Source organism: Colobus angolensis, unplaced genomic scaffold (assembly GCF_000951035.1).
Source record: "Colobus angolensis palliatus isolate OR3802 unplaced genomic scaffold, Cang.pa_1.0 Scaffold116, whole genome shotgun sequence".
Lineage (NCBI taxonomy): Eukaryota > Metazoa > Chordata > Mammalia > Primates > Cercopithecidae > Colobus > Colobus angolensis.
In genome coordinates, this window is record NW_012112697.1 from 5,174,373 (window position 1) to 5,190,434 (window position 16,062).

The 16,062-nt window shown below is 46.7% G+C and overlaps 1 protein-coding gene across 1 annotated transcript in view; it reads left to right on the plus strand.

The window, feature by feature from the left end:
- Positions 1 to 16,062, plus strand: part of HYDIN (HYDIN, axonemal central pair apparatus protein) — a 434,530-nt gene that overhangs the window by 296,303 nt on the left and 122,165 nt on the right. The window contains exons 43-46 of the mRNA XM_011962106.1: positions 721 to 858; positions 2,827 to 3,010; positions 5,910 to 6,051; positions 8,500 to 8,662. Coding sequence (XP_011817496.1) covers positions 721 to 858; positions 2,827 to 3,010; positions 5,910 to 6,051; positions 8,500 to 8,662 — 627 coding nt within the window. The remainder of the gene's footprint in view (positions 1 to 720; positions 859 to 2,826; positions 3,011 to 5,909; positions 6,052 to 8,499; positions 8,663 to 16,062) is intronic.

Consider the following 16,062-nt stretch of genomic DNA (forward strand, 5'->3'; position numbering starts at 1 on the left):
GGCCTCCCAAAGTGCTGGGATTACAGGCGTGAGCCACCGCGCCCAGCCTGTGTGGTGTCTTTAACCTTAAGCCTGACTATCTCCCCCATTGCTCACTGAGTTCCAGCCCCACTGGGCTCCGTGTGCCCCCCAGATTCCCCAAGCACACTTGCGTTGAAAGAGCTTGCTGTCCCCTCCCAGAAAGGCTCTGCTCCCAAGATCTTGTCTCATTCTTTCACATGACCCAGGTAACATGAGCATCCTCTCTACACAGTCATTCCCCAACCCTGTTATGGTTCCTTATTACCTGGTTATTTCCTTCCTAGCACTCATCACTCTCTGAAATTGTATTGATCTGTGGAGGCAAGTGGCCTTTTCTGTCTCTTCCATTGGAATGAAGGGGCCCCAGGGGCAGCACCATTGTTTGTTGTTATATCCCTAGTACCTAAGCGAGCCTGGTGCAAGATAGGTACTCAGTGAATAATTGTCGAATGAATGAAAAGCTGCGTGCAATGAATGAAAAGCTGCACAAACACCGTACCTTCCACACTGTTGCCACTTGAAACTTACAGCGGTACTTTAAGGTAGACAGGATCCTTCCATTTTATAATGCAATTCCCATTGTACAGATGAGGAAATGAGAGATTATGTGATCTTCCCAAGGTCCTGTGGCTGGTAAGTGTAGGCATTGTTGAGATACAAGGCCGGATTCTGACTCCTGATCCTTCTCCCACTCAACAGATTTCCTCCAGCCCTCTCCTGCCGGGGCCCACCCACCGCCGGCTCAGTGTCAGTCCCAGTGTCGGAGGCGAGACCGGGCTGATGAGCTGTGTGCTCCCGGATGAACTTCTCATGCAGATCTTGGCAGAGCGGATACAGGTGGGTCCATGCCACCTGCACAGAGCTGCAGGGCTTGGCACTCACACACCATCCCCGCGCCCCGGATAGAGGTTCTGGGCCATCAGCCACCACGGTGGCTCTCTGACAGCTCTTGTCAGTCCCTTGCCCTGGCCCAGTCTGCAGCCTGAGGCCATTCACATTCTTAAAGGACCAGAGAGGAGAAGACTACACAAACACTTTTTAATGACCAGAAGCAGAGCGATGTGTTAAAACTTACAATGTGGAGCCATTCTAAAAGTGCAAATTTGGAGCTATGTTAATTGTTTCAAAAACACATTTTCAATGTTATTAAGTGAAAAAGAAGTAACTAGGAAACAGTGGTTAAAATATAGTAACATTCTATGTAAATATTTATAAATGTATACTACACACATAGTAAAAACTTTTAAAATACATGTTAACTGTGGTTATCTTTGGGTAGCAGGATTATAGAATTTTAGTCTTCTTTATACATTTCTGAATTATTTTACAATAACATATTGCTTTTAAAGTCAGAGAAACAGTAACACTCTTTGCCAATTTTTACATTTTTTCCGTAAGAATTCTACAGTTAAAGACAAGAAAATAAGATCAGCAGGATTGAGGAGGGTATCACTGAAGCCTGTTTCTGCTCATGGTTTGCAGACACAGCTACATTGCTTAACAGGTCCTGGAGCTGGGTGTTTGCTTTGTGTTTTCAACTAGGGCCACAATCTTAACTGCACATTTAAATACAACAAAATTAACTTGAGGTTCCCAGAAGAGGAGGAATATCATCACAAGAAAGTTTTTATGTTAAGATTTGCACTGCTACTACATTAAAGGCACATCAGTCTCAACTGATTTGAACAAGGTGTTCCCATAAGCGTGCCAATGTTTTAGACACCCAGAGTAAAGGCTGAGAAACACTGGTAAGGCCCCAAAGCCAGCCCGTGGAGCTGTGCTACTCAAAGTGCTGGTCTCTGATGACACATGGAGCTTACAGGGCTTCTTTCATCCACAAAGTCTTGCTACCAAGTTTAGCCGCAGAGAAGGAATGACGTGGCCATGGTACCTATTCAGTTGCCAGCTGAACCAAATAGTGTGTTTAGCGATATAGGTCATTTACATTCTGACACAAGCTTCTTGTCTCATCAAAAACCTAATGCTCATTCATTGATGGCTGGTCTATGGGCTACACTACTCTGAGTAACACTGAGTAAGGCAGAGGCTGTTCTTCAATGGTTACTGTTACCAAAATCGTTACACTCCGAGGCAGTAAGACCACTAAGAAAAATACAAAAGGCCCATCCGCTGCTGCCCCTGCTGCCTGTGACTCTGTGCTTGGGAACATCTTTCCCTTTTCATCTCATTTTTGTGTACCTCATGGATCTTCCCAGACCGGCCCTTTAACATTTTTGTTTGTTCATTTATTTCTACAGACAGAATAAACCCTTTACTCTACAAATAGGTACAATAAAAACCATCTGGCTGAGCACAGTGGCTCATGCCTGTAATTCCAGCACTTTGGGAGGCCGAGGCAGGTGGATCACCTGAGGTCAGGAGTTCGAGACCAGCCTGACCAACATGGTGAAACCCCATCTCTACTAAAAATACAAAAATTAGCCGGGCATGGTGGTGGGCACCTGTAATCCCAGCTACTTGGGAGGCTGAGGCAGGAGAATCATCTGAACCCGGGAGGCAGAGGTTGCAGTGAGCCAAGATTGTGCCACTGCACTCCAGCCTGGATGCTGGAGTGACCGAGGGAGACTCTGTCTCAAAAAAAAAAAAAAAAAAGACTGAATGATTAAACACTTTTATTCTTCTCTTTTATTTTATGATAGCACCTTGGATTTAGCAAGCAGAAAGGCATGGTGCTTGCATTGGGGCCCAGTAGGTCTGCAGAACCCTTTGCAGCCCCAGTAAAAGCATAAACGGAACAAATGAGGTTGCGGCCATAGTAACTGTCTTTACTGTCTCTGGTTTCAGCTGAGTGACTGCTACCGAGGAGTGGTGTTTGATGGCCTCGACACTCTCTTTGCTCGGAATGCCGCGGCTGCCCTCCTCTGCCTGCTGAAGGCCATTGGCAACCGGGAGCATATATACATTCTCAATATGGCCCAGGATTATGCAGCCATGAAGGCCCAGGAGAAAGCCAAAAAGGAGCAAGAAGGCAAGGCCTCCCACCTTCCCCTTGGGCTTAAATGAAGCTTTGACATTTGCTATTCCATTGGCGCCTCACCTCTGCCCTGTAAGGTGGCCAGGAGTTTGTATTTCTGCTTTGCTGGGAGGGAACTGGGACTCATGTGGCTGGTTGGGAGGTTCTATGATGAACACTCTGCTGACAGCAGGTGCATTCCTGCTTCCCTCCCATCACACTGTACGCCTCCATGGTTTCTGCAATGACAGCCATTACAGATCCTGACTGAAGCAACTGATTTCCTTGTTGGTTTTGTTTAAGCCAACTATGCATTTCTTATAAAACTCACGATGCTAATACACTTTCCAAAACATTTACACCTTAGTCTGCTGCACACCAGGCACTGTAGCAGACATTTTGTATACTTTGGGGCATTTAGTCCTCACAATTACCCTGTGAATCTTGTCCCCATTTTATAGAAAAGGAGAATATAGCTCAGAGATAGCAAAAGTCTTGTGTCAAATCACATTGCCAATTAGTAGGAGAACCAGGTCCTTTTAATTCTAAACCTATTGCTTTTCCTATCATTATACCAATGGCCTGGGAAAAAATTTAATAACTGAAAGATTTGCTTGAAAGATAGGTACACACGCATACAAGTAATGTTAGCTTAAGTTCCCAATGTAGTCAGAAGCAGCTCCAGCAAATCTTGGTCCCCCGGGGCAGGGGTTGAGGGACAGAGGTGGGTGGCACTGTCCACGGGAGTCAGAGCCCCACCTTCTGGGAGCCTCAGCTCCAGCCACACGACTGCCCTTCCTTACTCGGGCTTGCTGCTCCCTTCTAGCACAATCTACTCAATTCATATTGCTTTTCCAATTAAGGAAATACTTACAAACACTGGGCTGTCTCAGTCCTTGAACAGAACTCAAAGTCAGCTTCCTTATAGTCTCATGCTGAGAAAAATCTGGAGCAGGGACCAGGCATCCCTCAGCAGTCATCCAGCCTCCAGCTGCACAGTTTTCCAGAAAGCTCGTTTCTCCATACTGATCCACTTGAAAATAATTACCACTTTTCCTTTTCCCACTTATCTTCAGAATGAAATTTCTCCCAGTTAAATTGTGGGCTCCTCTCCCCTAAATCATCTGAATTGAAATGTCCTAAGATGGCATACGGTCACACTATTAATACATTAAAATCTCATGCTTATTGAACATCTATGAACACGCCAGGCACTGGAGAAAGCACTTTACATGATTGCTTATTTCATCTCTACAACGGCCCTATATTACTGTTCTTATCTGTGATTATCCCTTGATAAGTGGCAGGGAAGGAACTCAAATGCAGGTGTCTGAGTCCACAGCTCAAACTTGCAAGGATGATGGTGAGAATGCTGTGCTAGGGAGGTGTGAGGAAGAAGCTGGTGCCTTTGTCCTAAGTGTCAATCACATGCCTGGACCTGGAATCTGTAGGGCCGTGAAGGGGATTCCCCTTGGTGTGCAAATGGCCCTGTCACCATGAGCCCGTTAGTGGCATATGCTCATAATGAGTCGAGTCAGTGGGTGGTATATGAGTCTTCTATCATTGCTGTGACAAATGATCACTGTCTGAGTCTGTTCAGACTGCCATAACAAAATTTCATAGATTGGGTCCCTTGTCAACAACAGACATTTATTTCTCACAGTTCTGGAGGCTGGCAAGTCCAAGATCAAGGCACCAACAGAAACAGTGTCTGGCGAGGTCACCTTCTGGTCACAGAAAGCATCTCACTAAGTCCTGAAACAAGCTCCCTCAGGCCTCTTATAAGGACACTAATCCCAGCCGTGAGGGCGCTATCCTTGTGACCTAGTCATGTCCCTAAGGCCCTTCTTAATACCATCTCCTTGGGGAATTCAGTTTCAACATCGGAATTTCAAGGGGACACAAACATTTACACCATAGCAACCACAAACTTGGTTACTTAACACAACACAGAAATTTATTGTCTTACACTTCCAGGGTCAGAAGTCCTAACATCTTTCCCTGCCACTTATTAAGGGATAATCACAGATAAGAATGATAACTCCTCCCTTATAGGGCTGTTGTGGAGACTAAATAAGCGATCATGTAAAGTGCCTTCCCCAGTGCCCAGCATGTTCATACATGTTCAACAAACATGAGATTTTAATGTAATAGTACTATGACTGTATGCTATCTTAGAACATTTCAAATGCAGATGATTTAGGGGAGAAGAGCCCACAATTTAACCAGGAGAAATTTCATTCCAAAGATAATGGGGAAATGAGAAGTGGTAATTATTTTCAAGTGGATCATTATGGAGAAATGAACTTTCTGGAAAACTAGGCAGCTGGAGGCTGGATGACTGCTGAGGGATGGATGAATGCTGAGGGATGCCTGGTCATTGCTCCGGATTTTTCTCAGCAGGGCCACATTCCTTTTTTGGCTGTCGGGTAGCCCCTTTTTCTTGTCTTTTCTGGCTTCTAGAGGCCTCCTGTACTCCTTGGCTCCTGGCCCCTTCCTTGCAGCCCTCTGACCCCTGCTCCTACTATCACATCATCACCATCTCTGACTGACTCTCCTGCCTCCCTCGAAAGGACCCTTATAATTAGACTGGGCCCCCCAAGATAATCGGCCCACCTCAAGATCCTTAATTTAATCACATCTGCAGAGTCCCTCTGCTATGGAAGACAACACAGTCACAGGTTCTGAGTAATCTGATATGGGCATCTTTGGGGGCCACTGTTCAGCCACCTGCAGACAGAACCCAAATGTGGAAGTGCTTTCATGAAGGGACCCCACACCCCCGCAACCAGGGAGGAGGCAGACCAGGCGCCACACCAGCTGCCCCACACTAAGACCCTCCTCTGCCTGCTTAGGCTGCTAGCGAGAGTGGGAAGGACTTTTCCTCACCTTCCTGTCTCTGTGGCCCTCACAGAACGCAAGCACAAGGAAGCTCTTGAGAAAGAGAAGGAGCGTCTCCAAAACATGGATGAGGAAGAATATGATGCCCTGACCGAGGAGGAGAAACTCACATTCAATCGGGGGATTCAGCAGGCGCTCCGGGAGCGGAAGAAGAGGTCAGGGCCAAGGGCTGGCCAGAGCAGAAGCCATTCCCCCAGGACCATCCCCACAGAGTGACCAGGACTGGGGTGTGAGCCCAAGCCATCTTCCAGGGGGGAAGCAGTAGCTGCAGAAGGCCCTGGAAGGTGACCTGCAAGGAGCAGAAAGACACATCCCACCCATCCAGGGTGCTGGCTGCTGTACCATTCAGGGTTTCTCCCACTCTCCTTACTTCCCACTGGAGGGCATTTGAGACCAGGCTGTAATGTCATGGGCGGCCCTGGGAGAGGGGCCACTGGCCTTTGCGCTGCCCTGGGGCCCCTGCTGACCCTCCTGACCAGTGCCCCCAGGTGTGGATTATCAGCCTCTGTGCTCTCTGCCTTGGTGCTTCAGTGTCCACAGCTGGTGATCCAGGGTCCACTCTCTTGACCTGGGCATGGTGACTGCTCCCCAAATCTCAGCCCTTCCTCCCCCTGCCTGGGTCCCCTTCTTGGCCTTGGGTGGTGCTGCCCATTCCCCGAGGTCTAACTGCCATGGGATCCTCGGCCTGGGCAGATCCTCGATCCTAGGACCGTGGGCAGGCTCACAAGCCAACACCCTCAGCCACTTTCTGTACCCCTCACTGGGAACCACACAGAAACCATTCGATCCCCACATGCCTCCTAGTGCCCGGGATACTTAGGACTATCTCAGAGGGATAGGGACAGTGGATCATGTGTCCTTTCTGCCCTCAGATCTTCAAAGATTGCAGGGATGGGGTGGGGGGTAGTGGTTCTATCGCCTACCTCCTCCCTGGGATTTCAGGCACTGGAAGTACAGAGCCTAGATACTCACCTACTATTTACCCACTTCTCTCCTCTCCTCCAGCTCCACAATTCTCCCACTGACCTGAAACAGCTTTTGCCCTCCCTGCCCCTACAGTATGTCCTAATCTTTTTTTTTTTTTTTTTTTTGAGATGGACTCTCGCTCTGTCATCCAGGCTGGAGTGCCTCCATCACACCTCAAGTATCACAATCTCAGTTCACTGCAACCTCCACCTCCTGGGTTCAAGCAATTCTCCTGCCTCACACCACCATGCCCGGCTAATTTTTTTGTATTTTTTGTAAAGACAGGTTTTCGTGATGTTGGCCAGGCTGATCTCAAACTCCTGGGCTCAAGTGATCTGCCTGCTTCAGCCTCCCAATGTGCTGATATTACAGGCGTGAGCCACAGCGCCCAGCCAGGTGTGCCCTAATCTTTCTGCAGCATGGTCCACTATAGCCAGTCCTCCAGAGTTACAGAAAGCCTTGCTTTGAGATTTGAGAGAAAACTCCTCTTTTTCACCAGGGCTGTTGCTTTCAGGCATTCATCTCATGGTGGACCTGGAAAATGCAAATTTGATTCTCAAAGTACAGCAACAACTTGTTTGTGTCACACCACACACACACACACACACACACACACACACGCACCCCACATGAAGTAAATGAGTTTGCTTCAGTGGGCAGAGAGCCATGGCAACCGGAAACAATTAGGAATTCCTGGAAGAAAATAGCTGGGTTAACTATTTTCAGAAGTGCCATTCCCTCACTTGTTTGTGCTTGGTGCTTGGCTTTGGTTCACTCTCTGCTGTCAGCAGCAGGGGCAGGAGCAGCTGAATGACAGCAGAAAGAGAAAGCGGATGGAGGAGGGGAACCCGGCTTTCAGACTATGCACCATGGCTGTAAGCTAGCCACCATAGAGACTGCCTTGAAAATACTGTTTCGGACTGGGCGTAGTGGCTCATGCCTGTAATCTCAGCACTTTGGGAGGCCAAGGTAGAAGGATCACCTGAGGTCAGGAGTTTGAGACCAGCCTGGCCAACATGGTGAAACCCCGTCTCTATTAAAATACAAAAGTTACCTGGGCATGTTGGTACACACTGTAATCCCAGCTACTCAGGAGGCTTAGGCAGGAGAATCGCTTGAACCTGGGAGGCAGAGGTTGCAGTGAGCTGATCGCACCACTGCACTCCAGCCTGGGTGACAGAGCAAGACTCTGTCAAAAAAAAAAAAAAACAATTTCTTATTGTCTGAACAGCAAACATGTTCAGCTATGGGAGGCAGGCCTCATCTGCACTAATACCAGAACAATCTTTGAAAGTTGCTTTTTTTAAGTGCTAATATCATGCTTATTTTCAGCCTTTTTCTTACTGTCCTATGAGAGGAGATTGGACTCGAAATACAGATTGATGGAGAATTCCTCCTAGTTGATTTTCAGTGAATGAGAGTCTTGCTGAATGACCATTCAAACATAGATGGGCGTCATTTTTTTTCTTTCCTTCTCTTCCTTTCTCCTTTCCTTCCACTTATCCAGCTTACTTTGTTCTTTCTTTTTATGCTCAAGAAAGCTCTGCCCAATGTCCCTCCACCTGGAAGTACCAGGCAGCGGAGGGGTGAGGCATGGAGGCCCCTGAACTATTTTTTCTCTGCCTGGTTTGATAAAGGGAGCAGGAGAGGCTGGCAAAGGAAATGCAAGAAAAGAAGCTACAGCAGGAGCTGGAGCGACAAAAGGAAGAGGATGAGCTGAAACGGAAGGTCAAAAAAGGAAAGCAGGGACCCATTAAGGAGGAGCCCCCCCTGAAGAAATCTCAAGCAGCAAACAAGCAGGTAACAACCCTCACTTGCTCCTCGCCAGGAGACCGAAGCGGAGGGCAGCCTGGTGCATTCCCCTTCCAGGAAATTAACCTGATCATGTTGGGATCATGTGGTAGGACAGAAGGCAGGAGGAAAGGGACCAATGCTTGTTGAATGCTGATTGTATGTGAAGTGCTGTGCCTGCGTCATACCTAATCGTGTCGCCCTGTGAGGTTCAGAGATGGGAAGACGCAGATCCAGGACCTCACCCAGTTGGGTCTGGCCACAGCCCTTGCTCCTTCCACCACCCCTTGCAGGACCCAGGATGGTGCCAAATAGGCTAATATTCAAGATGTGTTCCCAGGAAGCCCCAAAGCCAATGAGCCCATGTGTCCAATCAGGAGCATACCCTTGGCAACCGTCAAGGAAGATGCTTCAGCATGAGCTTACCCTCGCAGGCAAGTGCCAGCAGTTTGTCGGCCTGCCAAGCATAGCAGTCGCCTCCCTGCCCACTGTGGCACTGGAAAGGCAGAGTGGCTAGAGGAGCCCCCACAGTGGTGATCCTGGCTGAGGGCTGTGACCAGCTGGTGTGGCAGCCATGAGTCCTGAGGGTAAAGCTATAACCCGTCTCCAGACTGGGTACAGACTGGCCCAAGTTGGTGAGTGAAAGACGGTGACAGTGGCTGGGCAGATATAAGGGCAGAGAAATTGGTGTGCAGGGGTCTCAACCAGGGAGAGCTCAGGAAGGAGCAGGATCTAAGCGCACAGAACTAGGCACAGATTTGGGATGCCTGATACTGACCTGAAGGAAATCTATGACATCTCAGGCTGAGAATAAAAGGGGGTCCCTAAGAAAAAATTACCAAGACTGATCCCTGCCTCTCCTAGGTGATTTTGTACGTGAAGCCAGTAGGGAGAATTTGAGTACCTGTGTGTTTCAGCCATTATTTTTGCCATTAAACAAAGTCAATTTCTTATGTGGCATAAGTTCAGGATAATCTATGCAGAAGTTGTCTTCCCAAGTTTGCTTTTAAAAGACAACATTTCATTCACCATTAACAGAAAGACTATTTGCCCCACAATTAACCTCAAATTATACCCACTGACTCCATCACTGGTGTCTCCACCTGGAATCTGTTGAAACTTTTAAGTAGGAGTATGTGGATTTTCCTATTTTACTCTCAGTTCAAGTTGCTGTCACCTGAGCACTCACCCCCAGCCCCTGACCCCAGACCCCACTACTGGATTCAGGGCAGGTACTTTTGCATGTGCTTTGTTGACCTTGGATGGAGGTGATAAGGACCTTATCACGGTCATCCATTTGGAAACAGGCTTGTGTACCATTTGAGCTTAGCACAAAACATAATCAATCATGTTCCCTGGGGGGACTTCTTGAGACTCTTGGACTAATGTGGTTGTCTGGTCTGAAAACACTCAAGCTCAAGAAAAACTGCTGAGACTAGATGTGTTCTCAGGAAGTGAAAGAAAATTCCAGGGCGAGTGCCAAGGTGAAAGGGAAGGACTAAAGACCTTCCTGCTTGCTCATCAAAAGGCTCGCTCTGTGTCTTAAACCATCAGCACACCTCCCTGCGCTGGCTTCAGCTCTTCTCATAGCCTTTAAAGATGTTCTCAAGAATCACCCACCTTTAAAATGAAAAAAAAAAAAAACTTTCTTCAACCCTGGTGCCCCCGACGAGCACCCCTTTTCTCTCCTTCCCTTCATACTTGTCCCTACTTGTTGGCTTTGCCTCCTCACGCCTCATTCCTGCCTCCCCCTTTCCTACCCTGATTCCTGTCTCCACCACTCCCTCGAATCCAAAGCTCCAGCCTCTCCATTTCCAGATCTAATGGGCATGGGTCAGGCCTTGACTTGCTTGATGTCCTCCTACATGAGCTTCACACTGTGGATCATACCCTCCTTGGATCGCTCTTCTTTCCTAGCATCCTGATCCACCCTTTCTGGCTTTCCTCCTTCTCCCTGACTTCTTTCTGGACCCACCTCCACCCATCCTTAGTCACTCTGCAGGTTTCCAGCCTCAACCTTTGTCTCTTCCTGCTTGGTCTAAGGCTGACCCCCATCCCATGCGTTACTTCATTGCTACCTGATCGTACATAATAGGTTGGAGGAAGAGGAGGGGAGTAGGAAAAGCTTGCAAATTCCAAAGCAAAGTGAAAGGCATTCCAGGCAGAGGGATGGCCCAAAAGAGGGAGGAGAGAAAGGCAGGAGCCACATGAAAAAGAGCTAAACCAATGTTTAACAACTAACAGCTACGGTGTACTGAATTCCTGCTATGTGACACTCCCTTCTGGGAACTCTGAATAGATCCCATCACCTTCTACCTCCAGTGTCGACAACACCCACTGAGGGAAACATGATCATCACCATCATTTTGGAGATGAGGAAGCTGGAATGCAGCACAGTTCAGCGATGCACCCAAGGTCACGTAGCCAGAAGGCAGTTGGGGCAGGCCCAATTTGTCCAACTCCAAAGCACTCTTTTCCCTGGTTCTTGCGCTGCCTCCCAAGCCCTTAGTCCATCCACGGCTCCTGACACTTCTTCAGGTTGTCACTCGGACACTGGTAACTCAACACAGCCCACACCAAGCTCATAATCTATGCTGCCTTCCTCCCAGACCTCTTCCTGGCCCTATATTCCTCCCCAACCCTTCTTTTAGCTTCCAGGCCCAATTCCCAGAGTCACCCTGACTCTGCAGCTTCTGGACCTTCAATCCCATGACCAACCAGGAGCCCTGTGAGGGAGTCCCCCTCCTAAATCATTCTCAGACTAGGGCTCTCCTTTCTTCCCCTGTCCCCAGCTGTCTCACCCATCTTTCCTGTGGTACTGTGTAACTACATGGTAATTCCATCATCACACCCCCTGGTCTTCTGGTTCTGGAAACAGGATGAAGAAGAGGACACAGTTTGCAGAAACATAAAGTGTATTTTTCTGTTTTTCTTGCTTGTTGCCAAATTAGTTTAATATCCATGGAAGGAAATCACAGTGGAGAGACCAAAAGTGTCTCACTTGGAGCTGAATCTTTGCACACATCCATGCTTATTTCCTTAGGATACATTTCTAAACATGTCATTCTGGGGTTGAAAGGTGTATATTTTACCCCCAACCTCACAGACTATAGGTTTTAGCCTTCCTTGTAATCCTTGCTGATTACATTTGATGGGTGAACAACTGAATATTTTTATTGCTTGGATTTGCATTTCTTGAATTGTTAGTGAGGTGCACTTTAAAAAAAAAACATGCTGGTTGGTCACTGAACTGCTCTTCAGGATTTTATTTAAACATCCCAGCAAGGCCTTCTCTGGCCACTCTATTTAAAATTGAATAAGACAAAAGCAAAAACAAAACAAACAAACACCAACAAAAAAAAGCCCACTTCTTAGCCCCTTCCCTGTCTCTTAGCACTCATCACCATCTCATATACTGTAGATTTTTATGTGGTTTTGTCTGCCTACCTGCCCCTGCAAAATATAAGCCTCATGAAGGCTGAGGCTTTTGTCTGTTTTGATCTCTTAATGAGTCTCCCACCTGGCGGAAAGGTGCTCAAAAATATTTGTTTTGTGTGTGGATATGTTTTTATTTATTTTTTATTTCTTTATTTTTTGAGACAGAATCTTGCTCTGTCATCCAAACTGGAATGCAGTGGCTTGATCTTGGCTCACTGCAACCTCCGCTTCCTGGGTTCAAGCGATTCTCCTGCCTCAGCCTCCCAAGTAACTGGGATTATAGGCGCACACCACCACTCCCGGCTAATTTTTATATTTTTAATAGAGACAGGGTTTCGCCATGTTGGCCAGGCTGGTCTCAAACTCCTGACCTCAGGTGATCCACCCACCTCAGCCTCCCAAAGTGCTGGTGTGAGCCACTGTGCCTGGCCAATCATTTTTATTTCTTTTGTGGATTGTTTTAATCTTTTTTTTTTTTTTTTTGATACAAGTCTTACTCTGTCACCCAGGCTGGAGTGCAGTGGCGCGATCTCAGCTCACTGCAACCTCCACCTCCTGGGTTCAAGTGCTTCTCCTGTCTCAGCTTCCTGAGTAGCTGGGATTACAGGCGCCCACCACCATGCCCGGCTAATTTTTGTATTTTTAGTAGAGACAGGATTTCACCATGTTGGCCAGATTGGTCTTGAACTCCTGACCTCATGTGATCCATCCACCTTGGCCTCCCAAAGTGCTGGGATTACAGGCATGAGCCACCGCACCCAGCCTGTTTTTACCTTTCTAATCAGAAGATTTCCTTCCATCTAATAGCCTACTGCTCTTTAACTGTTTATCCTATAAAATGAAATCTGCTGGTGATTCTGATTTTCTCTATATCAGCTTTTCAAATCTGAATATGCACGCAAATCACCCAAGGATCCTGTTAATATGCAGAGAGGTTCCAATTCAGTAGGTCTGGGCTGGGGCATGAGACTATTTCTAACAAGTCCCAGGTCACATTCATGCTGCTGGCTCTTAGGTCACACTCTGAGTAGCAAGGCTCTAAGCAGTTGCCTAGCAGCCAACACTAACGTTAGCAAAAGCACAGTCTCAAGTGGATATATTGTCAGGAATCTTTAAACTGCAAGAAATAGAAGACTCAATTCAGGCCATCTGTGGTGGTGTGCACCTATAGTCCCAGCTACTCAGGAGGCTGAGACAGGAGGATTGCATGAGCTCAAGAGTTTGAATCCAGCCTGGACAACACAGCAAGATCCTGTCTTTTTTTTTTTAAGGAGGAAAGAAAGAGAGACAGAAAACCCAATTCCAAAAATATTTTTTGAAAAAATTATTTGCTCACATATTTGAAAATTCATGGCTGTTCCTTCCTAAATTCTTATTTCAGATACTGTATTTTTCACTTCTAAAATTTCCGCTTGGTTCTTTTTAAATTTTTCAATTTATCTGCTTGGATTTCCTTCTGCCGTACTGATCATATAACAGCTGCATATAGTTCTTGTCTGACAGTTCCTCCATCTGAGTCACCTCAGGGTTGGCATAGTTGACTGTCTTTTCCTTTGAGAATTTGTCAGAGTTTCCTGACTCTTCATATGACAAGTAATTTTGTATCACATCCTGCAATTTTTGGATGTTATGTTGCAGACTCTGTATTGTATTATAATTCTCCGAAGAATGTTGATACTTTAGGTTTAACAGACAATTAGCTTGGTTGAATCAAGTTTTGGTCTTTTGCATCTGCAGCGGGTCAGTGACTAAGACGTCGGTTCCATTCTTTAAACCTTAATTACAAATTGTTTTCAGTTTGCCCCCCACACACATAGTTCAAGAGTCAGCCAGCCAGAGATTTAGGCTGCTGATAACAGAAAATTTGGGGTTCCTCTTCTCTGGCTCTCTCTCCTTTCTGGGGTTTCCCCTTCACTCTCTGGAGGCTCTGAATGTTCCAGGACTTCTTTCTGTGGCTCCTCTAGAATGAAGGTTGGTGGACTTTTCTTTTTTTTTTTTTTTTGAGACAGAGTTTCGCTCAGTCACCTAGACTGGAATGCAATGGCGCGATCTTGGCTCACTGCAACCTCCGCCTCCCAGGTTCAAGCCATTCTCCTGCCTCAGCCTCCCGAGTAGCTGGGACTACAGATGTGCACCACCATGCCCGGCTAATTTTTGTATTTTTAGGAGAGACGGAGTTTCGCTATGTTGGCCAGGATAGTGTTGAACTCCTGACCTCAGGTGACCCTCCCACCTCGGCCTCTGAAAGTGCTGGGATGACAGGCATGCCGGCCCGGTTGGTGGGTTTTTCCATTGTGGTGTGGCCACCAGCCACACCACTGCATGACTATCTTCAGTGTAAAGCCACAAAAAGAGGAAGAGGACTCACTTTATATAACTCTCTTACTCCAAGTTTCAACAGCCCCTTTAAAAACTGCCTAATTTGTTCTTAGTCTCTAGAGCTCTCAGGGAGTTATGTTTCTATTTTATTCAATCTGTAGCTGTTAAGTATGGGACAATCAGTTTGCTGGTTGTTCATTCCCATGCAGGAAAACTATAAACACCCATGCAGAGTTCTTTGCCTGCATCTCTTGGCTCACCTGTGCTGGTTCTGGTCTCTGACTGATGCCCTCCACGTGAGAGACCCCGAAAGTTCTGGCTTGTACTCGCCCAGATCCAAACCCAGCTGGAAAGGAGTGCTTCGTTAAACACCGTGTTGGCCACAGTGCTGGCTTTCACTCTCACTGGAGAGCGCCATGTGCCTGTTCTGAACCAGTCCCCTTGGCCAGGGGGATGCCATTCTGTGACTGGTCAGTTCTGAATCATCTGCTTACTCCTGGAAGAAGAGGTATTGCACAGAGCAAGAATCAAGGATGGGAAAATAAAGGGATGCTGGACAAGAAAAAAAAAAATCACAGAACCAGCTATAATGGGAGACAGGACAGGAAGTAAGAAATACACCTGTCAGTCTGGAAACTCAAAGATTAATCTGTGAAGCTATGAATTTTTCATATACCCTCTGGGCCAAAGTTTCCTTATCTCATCCCTTGATGATCTCTAAGTTCTCTTCCTGCTCCAGTCTTCTCTGTCCTCTTGAAAAGCCTGTTACCTCTTAAAATTTTTGTTTCAAAAATCTAACCAAAAAAGTGCACTTCAACTAAATCTGATTCTGCTTGTTGTTGTTGTTTTGTTTTGTTTTTTCAGTTGGAGTTTCGCTCTTGTCACCCAGGCTGGAGTGCAGTGGCACAATCTCTGCTCACTGCAACCTCTACCTCCCAGGTTCAAGCGATTCTCCTGCCTCAGCCTCCCAAGTAGCTGGGATTACAGGCGTGTGCCACCACACCCAGCTAACTTTTGTATTTTTAGTAGAGACAAGGTTTCACCATGTTGGTCAGCCTCATCTCAAACTCCTGACCTCAGGTGATCCACCTGCCTTGGCCTCCCAAAGTGCTGGGATTACAGGCATGAGCCACCGCGCCCAACCAAAATAATCCTGTTTTAAACAAATTGATGATGATTTCTCACTGTAGAAGAAGAAAGCCTTGCATTTGGCCATCGTCCTTGTTTCTCCTCTGAACTTTCCTTTGCTTCCTTCTTTCTTTCTTCTGTCCAAAATCTTCCTTTCTACCCTCCAGCTCAATCTTAAACCCAATTCCATCCCTCTCAACTTGCCTTCCTCCCTCAAATAAGCCCTTGCCAGCCATCATTTCTTACTCCAAATCTATAAAAGCAAATTTCTCCCAAATGTTATTCCTTAAAAAGAAAGTTTACCTTTATGTTTATATTTTGGATCAATGGTTTCTTTTGTATTGGCTGTTATTTACTAAAGTAAATTGAACAAAGCCTAGTGGAAATTTGATCCATGTAATCACTTGACTAAATAGTGTGTTAATAGACTAGGAAAAGTCTTATTTTCTTCAACCACCACCTTCAAGTATTTCTGTTGAAGACACAAGAGTCTTAGAATAATTTAACCTCATTTAACCACATTT